The sequence below is a fragment of the Gekko japonicus genome, unplaced genomic scaffold (assembly GCF_001447785.1).
Source record: "Gekko japonicus isolate JY-2015 unplaced genomic scaffold, Gekko_japonicus_V1.1 scaffold2254, whole genome shotgun sequence".
NCBI classification, from domain to species: domain Eukaryota; kingdom Metazoa; phylum Chordata; class Lepidosauria; order Squamata; family Gekkonidae; genus Gekko; species Gekko japonicus.
This window is the reverse complement of record NW_015163672.1, coordinates 198,795-220,936: the sequence shown is the minus strand read 5'-3', so window position 1 is coordinate 220,936 and position 22,142 is coordinate 198,795. Positions and strand designations below refer to the sequence as shown.

The following is a 22,142-nucleotide window of genomic DNA, read 5'->3' as shown; positions in this document are numbered from 1 at the left end:
GTAATCAGTTGGCCAGTGTGTGAAATAAGATGCTGGACTTGATGAATCCAGCAGGGCACTTCTTATGTTGTCAACACAATCATAGAATCACAGAGCTGGAAGGGAGGGGCCCCTGCAGGCCATCTAGTCCAACCCCCCTGCTCAGAGCAGGATCAGCCAAGAGCATCCCTGACAAGGGTTTATCCAGCCGCTGCATAAAGACTGCCAGGGAGGGGGAGCTCACCACCTACCCAGGCAGCTGATGCCACTATTGAATGACTCTTACTATAAAAAAAGTTTGGTGTAGTGGTTAAGTGTGCGGACTCTAATCTGGGAGAACTGGGTATGATTCCCCACTCCTCCACTTGCACCTGCTGATGTGACCTTGGGTCAGTCACAAGCTCTGGCACAGCTGTCCTTGAAAAAGAGCCCCACCCACCTCACAGGGTGTCTGTTGTGGGGAGGGGAAGGGAAAGGAGTTTGTAAGCCGCTCTGAGACTCCAAGTGAAGGGCGGGGTATAAATCCAATCTCCTCCTCCTCCTCTTCCTCCTCTATCCAGCCAGTACCTTCCCACCCTTAATTTAAAGGCCGTCAGAGCCTGCATGATTGTAACAAGCAGTCATTTGCCCTTGGGGTCCTTGCAAAGAGGCATTGTCATGAACAAGTGGGGGAAATGTAGGTTATGAATAAGTGTCATCTTCTGGGCATGAAACAGGGGTCACTGGGGTGTGTGTAGGGGGTGGTATTTGTGAATTTCCTGCACTGTGCCGGGGCTGGACTAGATGACCCTGGAGGTCCCTTCCAACTCTACAATCCTAAGATTCTAAAAACTGGCCGTGGAATGGGTCATCAAGTCACAGACAACTTCTGGCGACCTTGTGGAGTTTTCAAGTCAAGAAATGCTCAGGGGTGGTTTGCCGTTGCCTGTCTGCATGTAGCAACCCTGGACTTCCTTGGTGGTCTCCCACCCAAGTACGAACCAGGGCTTAGCTTCCAAGAGCTGATGACTTCGAACTAGCTTGGGTCATCCAGGCAAAACAAAAACTAGCAGGGCATTAACTCAGCTCGAACAGAACCACTCCATGAAATACCCCAATATATTAGCAGAAGCTTCAGAGGCACACACCTTGCTGTCGACTTACCTGCCACCAAACAGCTGCATCCCAAGCAGGGCAAAGACTACAATGAAGAGGAAAAGGAGGAAGAGCAGGCTGATAATGGACTTCATAGAACTCATCAGTGAGACCACCAAATTCCTCAAGGAAGCCCAATACCTGGAAAATCCAGACGTTACTGTAGCATGCTTCCGAAAGCATTGCAAGACTGTTTAAACACGGGCTGGCTTTTGGTAGCCAGAGTTCGGTAGGTGGGACGGGTGTACCGTTATGTGTTTGATTCTGCTCAATGGCTTAAGTGGCGCATTCAGTTAAAGAGCATCCGTGGTTAGGGCTCTAAAGGGGAAGGCGAAGTAGAGCTGCCAGCGCAACAGGGGAGAGCTGCGGCAGAGCCAAAAGAGAGCGGGAACACTCGCTTAGCGGAGGTTCAGGAAAGCACAGTCGCTCCCCGTTTTGTTCTACTCACTTTGTGATTTTGAATATTCTCAGCAGCCGCAAGGCTCGTAGGACACTGATCCCAAAAGAAGTACCCGGCCTGAATATAGCCCAAACCACTTCAAAGATGCTCCCTACTGTGACCTGAGAGATTAGACACACAAAGAAACAGCAAATTAGCAGCGACCAAAAAAATAAAGTATCCCAGAAGACTGGAAGGAAGAAAAACGTCCCCTCCCCTCTGGAAACGCAATGCTCCACACAGTTGCATCATCCCCCTCCCTCCCTTCCATTCACGCTAACATGCATCCATCAGGCTGCGCTGGTAGTCCAGTGCCAGTGAGAGCCAGTGCGGTGTAGTGGTTAGAGTGTCGGACTAGGATCTGGGAGACCCGGGTTCGAATCCCCGCTCTGGCACGGAAGCTGGCTGGGTGACCTTGGGCCTGTCGCACACTCCCAGCCTAACCTACCTCACAGGGCTGTTGCGAGGATCAAACGGAGGAGAATTAGTGGCTTTGGGTTGCCAAAGGGGAGAAAGCCGGGGTATAAATGGAGTAAATAAATATATAGGCTGAAACTGCAGGAGAGGAGGGCGCTTAATGGAAGAACAAAGGCAGGTTTTGTGAGGATCTTCGCTGACCCAAACTCCTTTTCATGAACTGGGAAAGGACACGTAAAACTCAAGGATCTGACACCAAAACACATCTAGAGAAGGACAACGGTGTGTCCCTTCATGTTCAATGGCCCACTGCAAGGAGATTTATCCACAGCCTGACACTGCTGGTGCCCACACCATTCAGGAGATGCTGGCAGTCCATCTTCTGTCCCTGCACCCCTCTTCTAGCTCTCCACACAACTCCCAAAGTGTTACGTGCAAACCCTGCATGAGCCCGCACCATTCTCCCTCTTCCATCGGCGGAGCTACAAGGGCTGAAGGGGAAGAAAGGCTGATTTTTGTCCCCTTCCCCCTCCGTACGGCAGTCCACCAACCTACATGGGCCCTGTGACCCCAGAATGAACTTTACCGGGATTGGACAAATAATGACTAATAACTATTGTATGGCAGTGTGTCTAGTATAGCCAGGAGTTCCTAAGATTGTCTGGCAACAAGATGTTCTAGCTCTTTTAGCGTTATGCAAGGCAAGAGACATTTCAGAGGTGGTTTGCCATCGCCTGCCTCTGCGTCATGCCCCTGGTACTCCTTCAAGATCACCCTTCCAAATACTAGTCAGGGCTGACCCGCTTAGCTTCCGAGATTTGACGAGATCAGGCTTGCCTGGGACTGTGGGAGAGAGGGAAGGAAGAGAACTAAGCAAAGGTCAGAGGCTTCTGTTGATGGATCGAGGGATCCAACCCACCGGCAAGAACGCCGGGTCTCGTCCTGCTCCCTATCTCAACTGTTCACAGCAGAGCGTCAGATAATTCTTCCTTGGTCTCTCCCTTTCTTTGTCTTTTCTCAGCTGCTCCTCCAGAACAGTTTCTCCCTTTTCTCCCTTGCTTGCTAATGAGTAGTCCCCCCCCCCTTTCACACAAGTATTCATCGCCGCTTGGGAAAAAGTCCTTTTGTAATGGGGTCATCTTCCCCCATCCCCTTCTATTAACAAATGCCAGTGGTGTGGACCTCTGTTTCCTCCAGCTCATTGGCTTCCGTCTTCTTCCCGTCCAGGGCAATGATCTGCTCTGGGCTCCTAGACAACTGCTGAAAAAGTGAGCTTGGCTTTTCACCTGGCATGTTTCACCATGACAAGAAGAAAGCACAAGACCAAACCTCTGGTTTCATTCCAATGACTGCATTTCCTCCCATGCATAAATGTAGAACCTGGAGATAACGCAACGATACCATGTCTGCATCCCTGTTTGTCTCCCAGGGGCTTTGCTTACAGCCATGCAGTTTTCTGGAATACCTTAGAGCCCCCCCCTATTATTTGCACCGCTTTCGTGCCACTTCACTGGGTGCCGCTTACCCCACAGTCAAAGCAGTTGAATGAAGAATGAAAGTAAAGGCGTGGGCCCATCCCATACATTTTCAAGGACATCTCCAGGAGGAAGAGACCCAGAAATATAAACTCTGCATAGTCTGAAACAAAGAAAGCCAAATGTGTAAGTTATACTTATCTCATTACATATGCTAACGCATTCAGTCCTCACATATGTGTTCTCAACAAGTACTATACATCCTTAATATTTTAGTGTATTTCTTTTTCAGAAGAGTATATTGGAATACTGAATGTAATGCAAGGAATAATGGGATTTTTGCTGCATCCACCTCAAAAAAGAAAGAAAAAATGCTGTTAAATGACCTCCAGCCTGAGAGAATGGAGAGTATCAGTTTACTTCCCGCAATTAGAAAAGATACCTTTACACATTTATTGCTTTACAGCTGTTGACTGTATAACCTTAGCTTGTTATTTAGTTTGGGGGTCTTCACAGGACCCCTGCCGCGGGGGACAGCGATACGTGTCGCTCCGCCGTCGCCAGAGTGACGCGTAGCATCATATCCTGGCGACGGCGGTGTGACGCGTATCGCTGTCCCCCGCGGCAGGGATCCTGTGAAGACGCACGGATCCCTCGCTGCAGCTCGGCAGCTCTATACCTTGAGTAAAACTTTGCTGGTTTTAAAGGTGCCATTGAACTCTAAATTTGTTTTACTGCTTCAGACTAACATGGCCGACCACTTGGACTTATCTCTTATGCTCCTATAGATAAACATATGGAGCAGAGGTCTATCAGTGGCAATTAGCCATAAAGTATGGTTGGAACATTACATCTGGGGCAGGGATGCTCTGTATTCTTGATGCTTGGGAGGCAACAGTGGGAGGTCTTCTGAAGTTCCGGCCCCGCTGGTGGACCTCCTGATGACACCTGGGTATTGGCCACTGTGTGACACAGAGTGTTGGGCTGGATGGGCCATTGGCCTGATCCAACATGGCTTCTCTTATGTTCTTATGTTCTTATACCTTAGCTTTTGTTAGCCAAATTGCCTTTTGTTATTAATAAAATGTGGGGAATTATGATTGTTAAAATGGCAATAGGCTTATAAGGGAGCGATAACCTTTGTATACAGGAGTCCCGCCTTTTCCATTAAGCCAGAGAATAAACACAGAGACCAAATCTTTAGTGAAATGGTTTCTTTACTGGGAGCTTCACACACTTATACAAAACACAATCACACACTCAACAACGCAGATCTAGGAAAATTAGATAGAAGTGGTACAGAGACATTTGCATGAACAGGCAATGAACTCAATATTGTGGTGATACGTACCTGTCCTGAAGAGGTGAAGCGATCCTACAGCGAAAAGAGGGAGGGAGACTATAAGGCAAAAGGGTCGTATTCTGAACCTGCAGAACACGTGGAGAGGCTCTGGGCAGCACTTAAAACCTAGAGCCTGCGAGATAGAGTGGGGGGTCAGGGAGAGAGGAAGTGAGAGAGAGAGAGCTCGGCTGACCCTGCTCTTTTTATACACAATTTGGACTTGGGGGTGGGCTACACTGGCCACTTTCCCTGTCACGTCCCTAGTCCCCAGGAAGTTGCTTGGCAAAAACTGGTTGCAGGAGGATGGTGGGGCTAATGGTTGGTCAATATTGAGTTCGTTACCACAGACAATGGCACCTTTAGAGGTCAGTAGCAGCAGCAGCAGCAGCAGCAGCTAGGGTCGTTAATGCTGATGGCTTGATGATCGCTTTAGCTGAGGGGCTTGGCAGGCAGGATGAGTCAGCTGGCTAACCCCTTCATGCCCTTTGTTATGCTTGGGCACCATACGTGCAGCATCTGGCAAAGATGGCGGGTGGTGGTGGTGGAAGGAAGCTGCCTGCGTGCTGATGGAAAGGTTTGCTCATGGAGTCTCTGCATAGATTCTCAGGTCTCCTTTGCATGGCACGGCGTCCCTCTACAGCATGCTTTTACTGGCATCTGTGTGCTGTCTGTGGCCAGGGTGCTTGACTCATCTCTGCTGTGTTGCAGGTGAGAGGTGGCAGGTAGCCCGTGGAACCATCCTTGGTCTGGCACATGGCCTCAGGAGGAGGCTTCCCTCATCTGGGTGCGTGTACACAGTCCAGGCAGTTGGCATCAGCTTGTGGTCAGCCTACAGTCCATTTCCCTTGGCACACTCATGGCACAGTCCAACTATAAGTTATGGCTCATAAGTCCATAAGAGCGTTATAAGCTCCTTGCAGGGCAACAAGTCCCCCCCCTCAGGACCTTGGAGACGTTAGGCAAAAGGGTCCCACATCCAAGCGTGAAAGGCACAGCGTCCGATGGTCAGTCCGATGGAGTCATGTCATCTGGAACCGGTGAGGTGGTGATGCTAAAGGTGCCACTGATTACTATACAAGGGGATGGTAAAAAAAAACCCCTATCCTATAAAAATGGCCAAATGGGCTATAGGTAGCTTCATCCTGTCAGACAAATAGGTATGACCCATGTACTTCCTCACCAATGAAAATGCATTAACTGTAGTTAAATTTCACAAACTGCTAATAGAAAACTCATAAAAACTCCTTATTTGTAAGAAAAACTTCAACCGTTAACAAAGGAAACTTATAAGATTCATTATCTGTGGGGGGGGGAACTTAATCACTAATAAAATAAAGCTTAAATAACTAAAAATCACGTGACTGCTAATAAGGTTATTACTATGACATAAATAGAAAGCTAAACATCACATTCGTCCAAAACCGCAAAGAAAAACACATTGAAAAAGTTCATTTTCAAATGCAAAAGTCTTCGGTCCGTCCGTCCCCCAGCGCTCAGGCAGTCTGTTGTGCATATAGGCGCTTACAAGGCTCGTTACAATGGGAGGGAGGCAGCTCTTAACATATTGGTTTGTCTAGTTCTATATGGCACAACTTCAGGAAATAAAGGTAGGTTGATGATTGGCTGGGAAGGAGGTAGGGTTGCCAACTCCAGGTGGGAAATTCCTGGAGATGTGAGGGATGGACCCTGGAGAGGGGGAGGTTTCAGGAGGCTTGGGACCTCAGACAGGTACAAAGCCATAGACTCTACCTTCCAAACCAACCATTCCCTTCTGGGGAACCATCGTTGCCAATCTCCAGGTGAAGGCTGAAGATCACTCAAAATTACAACTGTTCTTTAGGTAGCAGAGATCAGTTCCTCTGGAGAAAATGCTGGACTCAGTGTCATTATACCCTGCTGAGGTCGCCACAGCAAACTGACACTGAGTGTCCAAGGCCGGGGCACCCGCCCAGAGCCTCTTTCTAGAGGCCGTTTTATTTATTTCCACAACGGGCCTTTTTCCTAGTTTAAAAATAAGGGGGGAAGAGAAAAATATTGCCAGAGAACTATTCCAGAGAACCTCTCTCTCTTTTTTTTTGGCTGTCAAATCACAGCTGATTTAAGGTGAGAAAAGGCTGAAAGAGTTGGGTATGTTTAGCCTGGGAAGGAGAAGGCTTATAGGGGACATGATTGCAGTCTTCAAGTATTTGAAGAGTTGTCTTGTAGAAGATGGAGCAGTTCACCCAGCAAGGCGGGATATAAATTGAAAGTAATAAATAAATAAATCTATTCTCTCTTGCTCCGGATTGCAAGACTAGATCTACTGGGTGGAAATTACAAGGGAGTGGTTACTGGCTAAATATCAGGAGAAACTTCCTTGCTGTAAGAGTGGTTGAGCCGTGGAACAGTCTGCCTCGGGAGGGGGTGGATGCTCCTTCGCTGGACTTTTTCAAGCAGAGGCTGGACGACCATCTTTCGGGTATGTTGTAGGGCTATATTTTGGCTATGCTCCTGCAGAGTGCAGGGGGTTGGACTGGATGACCTGCAAGATCCCTTCAAACTCTTCTATGATTCTATGACTCCAGCAAGGGGTTTTCAAGGCAAGAGACATTCAGAGGTGGTTTGCCGTCAGAACCCTGGTATTCCTTGGAGGTCTCCCATCCAAATACTTGCCAGGGCTGAACCTGCTTAGCTTCCGAGATCTGATGAGCTCAGGCTTGCCTGGGCCGTCCAGGCCAGGGCTCATCCCTGTGGAGTGAATTCTTATCCCGTCATCTATCATCAGCTCAAACATGAGAAGACATAAAGGAACTTCACCTCATGTCTACAGGTAACAATATCAGCATTACGTTTTGCTTTGCTACTGATAATTTTGGTTAAAGTTGTTTTGCATGGTTACACAAACAAAAAATCCAGCTCGTAACAAGACCATGTCATGATCGCTTTTGCTATTCACTTCTCTAAACAAGTCTCACCAGTGCAAGGTGAACACCACGCCTTTTTTCCACCCAGAAGGGTGTGGGCAAAATCAGGACAGTGCAGGGGAGATCTTGGGATGAGATGTCTAATGCAGCTGGCAGCGATCCACAGGAAATATACAGTGTGGACAACAGCTCAGGTTCAACAACTTCCTTACTGAGGACAGCAAAGCCAGGGAGGGAAGCATAACCCAGGGAGATCTAGGTTCAGATCCCCTTTCTGATATTTATTGTTTAGTGTGGGGTGAGGGTTTGCAGTTTATGACTCCGGCTGCAAAAACTGCAAAGACGACAACAACTTTCTGATATGGTGCTCAGTGAGTGACCATTGGGCCAGTTTCTCTCACTCACTCACTCACTCACTCACTCACTCACTCACTCAAAACAACTTCACAGGATGGTTGTAGAGGCAAAATGGAGGATGGGAGAACCATATAGACCATCCAAGCTTCTTGGAGGAAAGTTGGGGTAACCGTGTGATAGAGAAATGTTTGAAAAATAGTAAAAAGTCCAGTAGCACCACACGTGCCCATTGAAGCGGAGGAGAAGCGAGGCTGTTTCCTCCAGAGGAATTTGACATGCAGCTGCAAGATCACACAGCCCTCTGAAGCTGCGGGCTCAGCCCGTCACTGTGTCTGTGTGGTCAGATGCCATTGTCTGTGGTAACGAGGATTCGCACCTCCACACTGAGGGCCTCCTATGGAGTATGCAATGATGTGCATACTTCGAAGGGGGGGGAAACAATGGCACAGAGTCGGATAAGATCATCCCTGCAAGGGGGGGGGACAATGGCACAGAGTCTTATAAGACCATCCTGATGGTTTGATCAGACCATCCCGATGGCATGAGAGTGTGCTTGAGCGATCAGACAGGGGAAAGTCCGTCCGTGGCCCACAGCAACCCGGTTACTACTGAACTTTCCTCGGTGTCTTTTAACTCCTCTTCCATGGCGGAGCAGCACGGGTTGCTGACGACTGCGGGACGCTTCCCAGATATTGCTGTCTGATCACTCCCTTTAGATCCTTCAGGCATTTTCACCTTTGTTGGATCTAAAGGTGCGTTTGATCGCAGCCTAAGGCTAACAAACTTTATTGTAGCATAAGCCTTCAAGAAACACAGCTCTCTTTGTCAGATGCTACTGGGCTTTGTACTATTTTGCAGCCACACTAACATGGCTAACTCCTCTAGAAATGCATGAGGATCTCAGATAACTGTATGTAAGCCTGTGCTGAACAGTCACTATATCTGCTATTCGCTTTGAAATTATCCCATGCAGCGGTTGTAGAAAATACTCACCTCGCCAAGCACCCACAATGTCCCTACGGTATTCAGTGCACACTTGTTCTCTTGGCTGCTGCTTCTCTTGGCCCACCATTTTGGACCATATAATTTGGTTCAGAGGCATTCATGACACACCCACCCACCTTTTATTTAATCAGGGCTTCCTCTCTCCAGAAGCAAAATCATATTGGTTACTTAGAGATGAAGACAAACAAACTACCCTGCGGGTGGCAACATTTCTAGGAGCTGTCAAATCACATGGCAACTTTTACAGTAGCAACCTTTAAATTCTTCCACGTTTCCCTGTGGAACGAGGTTTATTGTGGGATGAGGGTTTGCTGTTTAGGACTCCGGTTGCAAAAACAGTAAAGACAATAAATGAACCACTTGGTGGGTACCAGGAAAAGTGAACATCATTGTACCTGAGGAAGCACTGCTGACATCTTTCCTTATATATAAAAGCCAGTTGAGGTGGCTTCTGTCCAATGGGGTGGCAGGATTAATGCGTGGCAAAATCACTTTGCCCGCTCATCTGCCACTTACCCCGACTCCTTATCCATTGGCTGCCTTGCCTTGCACTGTTGTGCAGTTCCGCCCACAGACCTGCCAGCCACCATGGTGGCCTCACTATCCAGGAAGCCATCTTGGCCCACACACGGCTGGAATGGGCGGCAAGCAGCCGTCCCTCACTTGCCACTGCTCTACCACTACGTGCGCCGCTCACTTGCTTGGCCGGCCGGTAGGGAGAGTGGCGAGGCCGCCTGCCTTGGCATGCCAGGCCCTCGATTGGGGACCCCCCAGCTTGGCTCCAAGCCCCCCCACCTCACCACCCGGCCTATGCCCGCATGAGTTCCGCCACCCTACAAGGTGCTCCAGCTGGGCCAACGCTGCCACCGCCCAGCCGGCCACGGACGCTATGCCGACCCCTTTCCCCGCCCCTTGAGCAGGTGCCCTTGCCACCTGCCCGCCACCACAGGCCCGGCCCTCATTCCTCTTGCGGGCGGCCTGCAGCCGAGCCATCACACAGGGAGGAGGGCCCTCCCATCGCCGACAGTCCTCCTGCCAGCCCAGTGAGCCAGCGACTGCCACCGGCCTGCCAGGCCGCTCACCAGATGAGTCGGCCTGGAGGGCGCTGCCCGTGCCGAGACACCTCCGCGGCCCGTGCTGCCGCCCCTGCTTCTAGCGTCCATTGTCTGCGTCCCACAATGGGCCTTGCTCCTAGTCTTTTATAAAGCCATGTACACGGGAGTGGCCAGAAGGGTTACACTGCAGTGAGAGCAAACAGGGCCCAGGGCAGTGAAGGCAAAGGAAAAACGGCACAGAGAAGAAGCAGCAATCTGGGGAAAGGCTCCTAACTGCACAGCAAGTGCAAACAAGTGTTGCCAAAAGTGCCCAAAGAGAAGATGCTTTTTGACACTAATCGATGCAGTGCGTAGTATTAGTTAAGTAGTGAGGAAAAAGGTTTGCACCTAGCTGCATGCTACTCTTTAACAAGCACAACTTTATGATCACACTGGAGTTTATTTCTGATTTCAACTTGTGTCCTGATTTCAACAAGTGTTGCCAAAAGTGCCCAAAGAGAAGATGCTTTTTGACACTAATCGATGCAGTGCGTAGTATTAGTTAAGCAGTGAGGAAAAAGGTTTACACCTAGCTGCATGCTACTCTTTAACAAGCACAACTTCATGATCACACTGGAGTTTATTTCTGATTTCAACTTGTGTCCTACTAGGATCAGGCACCACAATCAACAAAAGACTGGCTGGGAGTAGTAACTGAGAGGGACAAAACAATATGGAACTCCCTGCCACTTACAGAGAAGGTGAGTGAGCCACGCAGGTTGGTCGTGATGGACAATGGCCACGCAAGCAGTATTGAGGGCCACAATGCTCAGGACGAGCCAGTAGAACACCTGGGATTTCACCATGTGACGAACAGAGATGCGCAGGAGCCGCTCCTTGTGCCGGAAGTAGGAGGCGCCGTCCAATTTAGCACTCTTGATGCTGGCCCGAGCGAGTGGGGTACCTGCGGCAGAATGAGGGGAAAAGGCAGGAGATGCTGGAAGAGACTGATGCACGATGAACGCATGAAGCTACCTTATACTGAATCAGACCACTGCTCTATCAAGGTCAGTACTGTCTGCTCAGCCTGGCACAGGTTCTCCTAGATCTCTTTTCCACCACTACCTGATCCATATATATATTTAAGTGGAGATGCTGCAGACTGAACCTGGGACCGTCTGCATGCCAAGCAGATTCTCTGCCACTGAGCCACAGTCCCTCCATTCTGTGAAGGCCAAGCTGGAGAAGAAAAGGATTTGTCAGCAAGCTGCCAAAAGGTTTATAGGGGTCTGAGGTATATGGTCACCCCTAGGTTCCCCCCCCTTCACCCCTTCCATATGCGCTTGGCCTTTCATGCGCATGTCCCCTTTAGCTCCCAGCTCTACATTCCTTTTTAGGTACGCAAGTCCTGCTTTGCTACTCAAGGCCAGAGGTGGAGAGGCGAGGAGCTTCGCTATGTTTTAATTAGGGGAAGCCGTGGGAATGGTTTTCTTGTTTATTGTTAAGGAACTGTTGCATCTCACGGTTTAGGCGCGAGCGGCACCGATGAGCCGTGCGCGCGGGAACCCTGATTATTGGCTGATGTGATTATGAATTTGCTTTAAACTTCCATGCCCCTTGGATTCATGTTATTCCTAACACTGCTCTTGTACATGTGCTTCATGGCTTCAATAAACGTATAACCTTCTAGTAAGAGTGTACTTCGTTGCAGTCGTGGGGACCTGACAGGATTGAGCCAAGGTCTTTCTTACCTAGGTGTTTGTGCACCCAGCAGAAGACAGGAATGCAGCTGAATAAGATGCAGAGCTCAGCTGACTCTGTATTATGCTGTGCTGTCCTGGGGACACTGGCTGCTCCCTTAGCTACTGCACACATGTGCGTGTGCATATGAAGCTTCTCCAACAAACAAGGACGGAACTAGGATTTTTAGAGCCCAGATCTCTTCTCATCGCAGTGGGCTTAACACTATTTGAAATATTTACAAACCCGCCTTTCTCCCAGGGAAATGGGACCCAAGGCAGGTAGCAGATTAAAACCCACATAAATCACAGAAAGTTTAACATGGCAGAACTGCTAAAGCTGCTAGCAGGAACCTTGTAAATATTAATATCTCTAAGAGACCCCTACCCTGTAAGAGCCAGTAAATGCCAGAAGCCACTGAGAAGCTCCGAAGGCTCTCTTTGAAAATTCCATCTTATGGCCCTTGTAAGATTGCAAAAGAGATGGGACTTTCCTAACGTCTTCTGGAAGTCCCACTGGAGCTTCCTGTGATCTCCTACCTTCCCCTGCATGTGTGCAGGCATCTCCTATAGTTTTATTTATCATTACTCCTCTTAACCAATCCTGAAAGCTCAGCTTGAATAACAATGAGTACTGGAGTTGTTAGATAAATGCAACTCAAAATCTTTGATCTCTTGTAATTTGTGGCTTATAGAGGTTAGCCTATCAATAACGGACTGCTGTACATCATCTGAGAGGTTTCCAAAAGAAGAGAGAATGTCTTCTTCCAGGTTCTTTGTTGAAGGATCTGAGGCCAAAAAATTATTAAAGTCCAGAACAAATGGACAATCCTGGCTGCTGGTCTGTGCGGAAAGAAGTTTGGGGTCAGAATAAACATTTGATACGTGGGAACTCGATTCCTCCCAGGAGATTAAGTTAGGTTGAGTATCCATGGGAGCACCAGATTGAGAGGAAAACATGGTCACTGACTTGGCCTGGCTCTTACTACATAAGGGAGTAACCATAAAACTGTGAAACACACGGGTGGCAAAGATTCCCATTTTGCAGAGATCCAGTTTCCTCTTTAAAAACAGAGTTGGAAATGTATGCGATGCAAAGGAAAGAACAATTCTTTGGAACTGGTATTGAGCGGTGAGGACTTCAGCTTCATGGAGGTCAATCTCTGAATATTTAAATTTGAGTACAGCCGAGAGGTGCCTCATGGGGAACACTTAGCCAGCCATATCCCCCTTGGATTGTTAAGGCAATATTCTTAGGTTGCTAAACAAGATGGGATGAATTTTTGTTTGAGGCTTCGTAGATGCCCGCATTACCTGCGTAAGATTCACTGCGAGCATGTGTATTACCGTGCTGGCAAGTAGCAGCCTCTGGAGATTTAATTTGACCATAATGGTCGCAGGGAGATAATTTAGCCACCGCAGCAGTTAACAATTTAGTTTGAGCTTTTAAATCTTGAATGCTGCCAAACAGACAATCCACAGTTCTTGCAATTAGAGGTAGTAGAGAGTTCATTGAAGGTAATCCACTCATCTCTGGGGTGGAATCTGTATCTGTTGGCCTGGCTCGTTCCTCCAAGTCAAGATCTTCAGATAAAACATGTGCATTCCCCTCATCATCTCCACAGCCGGACTCGAATAGAGAGAAACGGTTTGATGTCTCCACTGCAAAAGTAGGTGTACCATTCTTATTTGAGTTATTGTCAACACCCTCAGAGCCACAGAAGAAGTCACACATTTTAAACTGTTTTGAAGCTGGCAATAAACAGTTTTCCTCTTGTCCTCTCCCATGTTTGCCAGACGGCATAGCATAGGCCAATTAAGGTGGGGCTTACCCCAATTAAAAAAGTTTAAACAGCTTCCTCAAAAACAGTTACTTGGTTCCGATCAAAACACTCAGCCTCTGCTTCCCTCCCGAACAAAGGAGAATTGTTTATCCTCTTGAAGGAGGGAGAGTCAATTATATTCTTCAGAGGCTATTTGAGAAAAATTTAAAAGGCAAGATAGAAGCTAGATGCTGAGCAGGAAGAGAGCAAATTGGTTTCATGGCTAACCACTCCACCCTAGAGCTCTGTACTACCTGAGCCTTTTTAGCTGAGAAGTATTCCTGCCACTTAGGTGGTAAGCTATACTCAGCTTTTATTGATCTACGTAAAGCCTTTCATTCAGTTAATAGATCTTTGTTGTGGGACAAACTCTATAATTTGGGATTGGATCAACGTCTTCTGTTTTTGATTCGTAAATTGCATTCGGCTAACTATTGCCAGGTCCCTTACTCAGAGAATTTCTGTAACTAAGGGGGTCAAGCAAGGATGTGTACTTGCCCCTCCCCTTTTCAACCTTTTCATTTCTGATCTTCCACTGTGCCTAGCTAAAATTGATGGCCATTCCCCCAAACTAAACTCTTCTGCAGTTCCTATTTTACTCTATGCAGATGATGCGGTCATTTCTAGAATGAGCCACATTTGGGACCTACTTCACTACACAGTTTCCAGGGATACAACTGCACTCCACTACAACTGCACTCCACAAAGCTGCTTTGCCTCCCAACCAACAGCTGTCAGAATGTGCTACTTCTTTCTTTTGCCCTTGAACTACTTAATGCCAACCTGCCCAACTGCTACCCTGTTTCCCCGAAAATAAGACCTACCCCCAAAATAAGCCCTAGCAGGATTTCTATGCATTTGTGGTATAAGCCCTAGTGTGTCTTCTTGAGAAAAAATAGATATAAGACAGTGTCTTATTTTTGGGGAAACACGGTACTTAGGAGTTTTGTTTCATTACAACCTAAGTTGGTGCCCTCATAGAGATCATTCCCTTAGTTTAGCTAGGAATAAGACTGCAGCTTAAATCCGTTTTTTTTTATTTAAAAGGTAATCAATTTGTTCCGGCAGCTCTCCAGATTTTTCAGGCGTCTGTTATTTCCCGTCTACTGTATGGGATACCTATATGGATTCAAAATTTTAATAAAAGAATAGAACTAATAAGTTCTACCTTCTTTCGCAGGATTCTAGGTTTTCCTAACTCCATTTCCTATTTTTCCCTCTGTGCGGAGCTAGGTTTTCATCTTATTGAATCACGGGCGTGGATCACCACTATCAAATACTGGTTAGATCTGCACTTTAGTTCCCCTCCCAACAGTCTTATTGTTCAACTTCTTGCAGATCCATATATTTCCACCTGGTCACAAACCATAGTGCATAAAATCAAAACTATGGGAATTGACTTGGATTCTCTGTATAACTGCGGCGAAACCTCTATGGCTTTGTACATCTCTAATCTAACAATTCCACTTTATCGGCGGGTTTTCATGCTAGCGAGATTTAATCTCTTTCCTTCGGCTGTTGTTTCAGGCAGATATAGGGGTATCCCCTATAGGGATAGAACTTGCAATTGTCTCTATAGTGAACCTGATTCAGTTGCTTATATCCTTCTACGCTGTTCCCAATATTCTACCATGCACAGCTATTTGATCAGTCCCCACTTACCTTCCACAAGGAATTCGACTGACAATGATCTTAAAATTCTATTGTCTGATAAGTTCTCGGCAATTACCCTGTCTGTTTCTGAATTCTTAGCTTATGTTTGGAAGCTAAGGGTAAGGGCGCATAAGTCTTAATCCCCCTTGTGCTCATTTGGATAGTTATATTTTTTAACTGAGTTCACTATTCTTGAGAAGTTTAAAAATGACCCCCTGTTCGTGTAACTTGTCTATGATCTATTAATTTGTTCTATTAATTTATTTGTTCCCTTGCCTTCCTTATTGTTCCTGTGTTATGCCAATAAAGGTCTATGTATATGTATATGTATGTATGAGTACTGTAAAGCAGAGAACAGTGAGCTCCATAAAACCATCACTCAAACTTGGAAGCTAAAAAACCCACAAAATTTATCACTGCCAAATCGGCTAATCCTTTTCTGTTGGACTAAAACTAGCCAGAGGCACAGGTGTGAACACGCTCTATATCTTTCCTCTATGCACCTATGCTGAGAATGGCTTGATGCAGAGAAGGGGTTTTGTTTTTGTTTTTTAATTCTCCAAGTTTGGGATCTATACTGCCCAACACTTCACATAACATTTCTAAAAACTGAAAGAGCAATTGTTTGTTCTTTGTGCTAATTGGAAAATGGTGCACACTGGAAGAGTGTCGCCTCCCTTGAAGGAAGACACATTCAGTCTCAGGGTAACAGAACAATAAATGTTCATTCCACTCTCCACCTGAAGGCAGGGAGACGAGAAACCTATAGAGGAACTTCCCCCCCAATGCACAGAAGTTCCAGTGTAGCTTAGAAGCCGGAATGTCCCCAGCCCCACAACCTGGAACTGCCGAAATCCTCTCCTCTGCTGAAATCCATCTCAAATACTGGAGAGACAGGGCCCCACAGTGGGTTCAGTTTCAGACGGCTCTATTCTAACCATCCCACCTCAGCCTCCAAACAGCTGGCCAGATCCGGTTGGCCATCCATTAACAGATATGGCTGGGTGTCATCTGCATATTGATGACTCCGTGGCCCCAACTCCTCCTGACTAACCGGGAGACAGGGTGCGCATGTCACCAGGGGAGGACTCCCTGCCCCCAGGCTGAATGTCTTGTCTGACAGCTGCTGGGAAACAGGCTTGTTGCTCCTCCCACAAGCTCACAAGCATCTGAAGGATGGCCATAAAGAGAAAAGCATTACAGCGGCACCAGTGGCCCTTGGACTGCGCAGCACCCTCCCCATTCCTAGAACCCTGGGGAGCTGCCCCTTGTGCCCACTTGGGAAGGCCAGTTCTGCCAGCTCTGATTCCATCACTTGAACAATGCTGCTTTTCATGCTTTCTCCGTGTTTGTTTGTTTGTTTGGCAAAGCTGCCCTTTTGCATTGTGGACCAGAAGGACGAGGCAGGTCTCCACTGCCTGGGGAAGAACTGGGTCCAGAGCAAGAGCCCCACAGGCCGCATCTTACCCACAGAGGAGATATCCACGCGCTCGTCACTAGAGTCTCGATTCATGGCTTCTGTCCGGCTCCTCTTGATGGTGGCCCTCCTAAGTACTGGGGAGGAAGGAAACAGGGGAAAGGTCACAGTCTGCCATCCTCCTGCCATGCAGTTTGCTAACCCTATATCTGATAGAGATGGATGGCCACACCATGGGGAGCAAAAACATGTGCACAAGCACAAGAGCCAAAGAAAGGCCATTAAAACTAATTTAAATCTTCAGTATAGGTATGCCCAGAGTTTTCCAAAAACCATAGCATAGCTTCTGTCAATCTTAGGCCCACAGTCTTGGCAGTGGACTGGACCCAGACTTCATGAGGGTTTTCTTACCTTCTAAGGCTGATGTGCCAGAGTTTTTGTTCTCTTCAGCCAGCATGACTTCCTCTGCGTAAAGATGCATAAAGATAAACAGTTCAGGCATAGGGTCATCAAAAGCTGAGTGCAGCAGTTTATAACTTTTAATCCCTTGTTGCCCACCAAGCAGAGGTCATTTCGGGGGGGATCGCGGAAGATCGCAGTTCCCCCGGGTGAGGTACGGGGGCGGGGCACATGACAAAGCCCCGCCCCCTGCTTCCGGCCACCCCGCTTCTGGCCCTCATTCAGCCAGGAGGAGGCAGGAGAAGAGGGAGGGTAAGTTGCTTCCTCCCCGCCTCTCCCCACCCCTGCCTGCCTGGGGCCAGGGAGGGCCTTCGCGGGGCTTCCTTGCACTCCCGCCGGCGGCCTTATGACACAAATCCGGTGATGTCAGGGGGTGTGGCCTTATGACACACTTCCGGTGATGTCAGGGGGTGTGGCATATGCTAATGAGGTATGCTAATGAGTTCCCCTAGCTCTTTTTCTACGAAACGACCCCTGCCACCAAGTATGTCATATTTTCATCAAAATGTCCCCTAAACCATAAGAAAAGAATGCGGACATAAAAACAGCACTCCGGACAAGGCAACTTTATTTATACAGGCATATTTATAATACTCCTTTATCCTTGACAGATTAAACACCTTCCTGTCTGCAGAGTTAATGGGGCATTTTGCAACTATTCCATTCTCTGACTAGCTATGTAACTGTACATCTGGAATGATTGAGACATTGGATCATCTGTTAATATTCTACCCTCACTGGTTAACACCCCGGTCCATTTGGATTTACCCAATTTTGCTTAAATACCACCTACCTATGGAATCTTGGGTGATATATTCGGTTCTGATTGTAATCGACTTTGACTCTTGGATTTTATTGTAGCTTGTAATTATACAAACTATAGTTATATTATATAAATTATCTCTCCTTATTTATAATTGGATAGTGGGGTGGCACTTTCTGAACATTCCACACGCCCCTAAATCAGTTGGCTCCCTGATGTGTCACTAAGAATTTGTCCCTATCCACTGGCTGCGTTGCCTGAGTGCGTTGCCACAGAAGCGGTGCCCGCCAAAACTTTCCTCAGAAGACGCTTACTTTGCTCTGGTGAATATAGCTACTGTCTTCGCTCTCCTCACCAGACAACGATTGATTCCCTCAGTGGACAAAACTTACCATGTTTAGCCTCCAAGCCAAGTTTGCTGAGGCAACACTTTCCACAACAGAAAAAAACCGCCAAGGAAAAAGGTTGCATACAAGGGGGGGGGGGGGGGGGAGCCAGCCCAAGTTATCACAAAAAAAGCCACTGGATACACACACAAGCAGAGATAGAGGATGGGACCAGACACACAGAAAACAGGAAGCCAAAAACCAGAGGCATGCTGCAAAGCACAAATACAGACACAGGCACAGGCAGATCTACGCTTGCTGACTGCCGAATTGCAGAAATTACTCCACAGAGCCCTGTGTGCTGCATTTTCTGGCCCACATTGTGTGACCTTGGACACCAGTTATTGTGTAACATAAGGTATGTGAGACTTTACTTCCACATTTGTGCCTTTCTATTACATACTGCTAATATGTAGTTAACCTGCTTCCAGCCGATGCATTCATTACATATCACCCCTTTCTAGAGCTCGTTGTATTGCTTTTACAATGAGCTTTATATAAATATAATATAATATTATAAATAAATAAATAATAAATACAGGGTCTATCCCATCGTGTTCTGTTTATAAGTACTTATTGATTATATTAATCTGCTCAAATTTTAAGCTCTTTTAAATTTATGAATTTATGATCCTAGGGATGTGGTAACCCTTGTGTACTCCGCTATGCAATTTGATCTGTTTTGGTTTTAGTTTTATGTAAATATTTGTTTTAAATGTTTCCACTAAGCTTAAGACCATTGACCAAACGAACTAACTAAATAAAGTAATATATATGTTCTGATACTCAGAACTCAGGCATACATTCAGTGAGACCCCTGTGCCCAATGGCCATCGGTTATCTCCTTGGTGTTAAGTCAGATCCTTATTTGCAGTGTGCAGTGCAACCTTTTAAGTTTTTGTGTGTGGGGAGAGAAACCTGGGTCTGGGGTTTTATCCTCACCCCTGGGGGAGCAGTCTACCACAGCTCTCCTCTGCTAGCTGTCTGGAGCCACCGTAAACGGGAAGAAAGGACTGCCTACAACCTGAAAACAGCCCTCTGTGGGGGCTGTATAGCTACTGTAAAGAATCACGTGTCTACATCACCAGCAAGGAAGACACCAGATGAAGCAGAAGGCTTAAGGTGAGTCTGAAGACAACCTCGTAGCAAAAGGGAGCAGGTTCCAGTATAAGAGAGAAGCAGGCGGTAACGCACACAGGGTGGCCAAGCTTCCAGATTTGACCTAAAAGTTGGCTTTAAAAGGGAGTTGGATTCATGGAGGAGACATCCATCAGTGGCTACCAGACACTGGGAGTAAAGAGAGCCAGTTTGGTGTAGTGGTTAGGTGCGTGGACTCTAATCTGGGAGAACCGGGTTGGATTCCCCACTCCTCCACTCTGAGACACCTTTGGGTAGTGAAGGGTGGGGTATAAATCCAATCTCTTCTTTTTCTTCTGCTTCCATATATAGAGGCAGTAAGCCTCTGAATACCAGTAACCAGAAGGCAGCAACAGGGGAAAGCCCTGGCCTTTGTGCCCTGTTTGTTTGCCCCACTGGTTGACTGCTTTACAGAACAGGATTCTGGACCAGATGGACCACTGGTCTAATCCAGGAGGCTCGCCTTATGCTCTTACGAAGCTGCAAGGTTTCTGGCTCCTTTTCATGGTCTCCTGCCTATGGACTGAAATCTTAGGGTGAAGAGACAGGATCAAGGGAAAAGTTCATTTCCTACCTGGCTCGAGTGCTGGCGCTCCCACCCGTCAGGCTCCATCCCCATTCCTGGGATGGCCACGTGAAGCCTGAGGAAGAGTGGCCTGTCCGTGGCCACTTCGGCTGGCAAAAGGGGCAAGGGAGGGGAGCCGGTGGCCCCTCTTTCCCTGGGCAGTGCGTGGAGCTGTGCAAAGCAACTGAGAAGCTTTTAAAGAGGAGTCCCCATGGGGGAGGGGGGGGCGTGTGTGTGTGTGTTAAAGCTTCCCTCTCTCCCCATGCGGCAATCCCAGAGGCTGCATTTAGAGAAGGAAACAGTCCTGATCCTAAACACAGAATCACAGAATCACACGGAGCTGGGAGGGGCCCGACAGGCCTTCCAGTCCAACCTCCTGCTCAAGGCAGGATCCGCCTAGAGCATCCCTGACGAGGGTTTCTCCAGCCGCTGCTTAAGTAGTCGTACTAGAATTTATTGTAAGGTAAAGGCAAAGGTTCCCTTGCTCGAAAGCCAGTCGAGTCCGACTCTAGGGTTGCGGTGCTCATCTCCGTTTCAAAGCCGAAGAGCCAGCGCTGTCTGAAGACATTTCCGTGGTCATGTGGCCGGCATGACTAAACACCAAGGCGCACGGAACGCTGTTACCTTCCCACCGAAGCGGTCCCTATTTATCTACTTGCAATTTCTTGCTTTAGAACTGGTTGGTTGGCAGGAGCTGGAACTAGAGACGGGAGCTCACTCCGTCATGCGGCACACTCGGGTCTCCAACTGCTGAACTACCGACCTTCCACAGCCTGCAGTTCAGCGTCTTAACCACTTGAGCCACCACAGCTCTAGAATTTATTGTAGCCGCTGGTTAAAGTCTGCCAGTGAGAAGGGGGAACTCACCACCTCCCTCGGCAGCTTCCACTGTGGCAGAACTCTGACTGTAAAGAAGTTTTTCCTAAGATCCAGCCAGCAACTTCCCGCCCTTAATTTAAACCCATGATTGCGAGTCCCCTCCTCTGCTGCCAACAGGAACAGCTCCCGGCCCTCCTCAAAGTGACAGACCTTCAAACACTTAAAGGTCCTTTCCACACTAGACCGTAAATCCTGGCTCAACCCTGTCCCCGAACTTACATTCTACACTACACGCGAGTTCACCCCTGTAATCATCTCGGGGTATTTTTTGTTTCCACATTACACTGAGGTCACCCCGGTTTTGCCCCACACTTGTCCCGGGATAAATGGATGCTGTTATAACCAGGGTATCTTGTGACCCAAGTTGAACTCTGATAAAACCAGGAAGTGTGGAAAGGACCAGAGAGAGCAATCGTGTCCCCCCCTCAACCTCCTCTTCTCCAGACTAAACATTCCCAAGTCCCCCAGCCTTTCCTCCTAGGGCCTGGTCTTCAGGAAAAGGTAATCTGTGGAATAGACTAGGGAGATCTGATTTCCATTCCTCCCTTTGTTATGAAACTCGCTGGGTGATCTTATCAGCCTAACATAAATCTCAGAGCCATTACAAGGCCAGTATGGAGTGACGGCCTGGGCAAGGATAAAATATGTTGACACCATTGCCAAGGGAAGGGATCGGCAGGACCTGACTCAATATGTTTCCTGTGATGCCCTCATCCAGACCCATCTTACCTGCTTTATCTATCCAGGCACGGTACCCATTCAGCTCCCGCTCGATCTGCTGCTGCCTCCTCAGCTTCATGAATGCCCGGCGGTTCTCCACCCGTTCTCTCTCTTTGGCAAATTCCCTGAAAGTGTGAAATAACAAAACCTGGTTGGAGGAGGTTTCTTCGGCACTCCATTTTGTACCACTACAGGACAGCCATAGTGGAGGGTGGAAAGTGCTGTATTAGCACCTAGCAGGACGGCACTGAAGGCAGCAGGAAAAAAGGAAGACCCAAAAGGAGAGGGATGGACTCTGTAAAGGAAGCCACAAGGGCCCCTCCCCCTTTGCGACACCTGAGGAAGGCTGTCAGTGATGGGACGTTCTGGAGGTCATTTACTCATAGGGTTGCCGTAAGTCAACAGCGACCTGACAGCACTTCTCTCTCTCTCTCTCTCTCTCTCTCTCTCTCTCTCTCTCTCTAACACACACACACACACACACACACACACACACACACACACACACAGAGGACA

General features: G+C 47.8%; 1 protein-coding gene across 1 annotated transcript in view; it reads right to left on the bottom strand.

Annotated features, from left to right (window-relative positions):
* LOC107107455 (voltage-dependent R-type calcium channel subunit alpha-1E-like) overlaps positions 1-22,142 on the bottom strand; it is a 227,571-nt gene that overhangs the window by 71,492 nt on the left and 133,937 nt on the right. The window contains exons 5-11 of the mRNA XM_015407758.1: positions 21,636-21,751; positions 17,129-17,182; positions 16,768-16,854; positions 10,840-11,049; positions 3,495-3,607; positions 1,562-1,674; positions 1,123-1,254 (exon numbers count right to left, since the gene is read on the bottom strand). Coding sequence (XP_015263244.1) covers positions 1,123-1,254; positions 1,562-1,674; positions 3,495-3,607; positions 10,840-11,049; positions 16,768-16,854; positions 17,129-17,182; positions 21,636-21,751 — 825 coding nt within the window. The remainder of the gene's footprint in view (positions 1-1,122; positions 1,255-1,561; positions 1,675-3,494; positions 3,608-10,839; positions 11,050-16,767; positions 16,855-17,128; positions 17,183-21,635; positions 21,752-22,142) is intronic.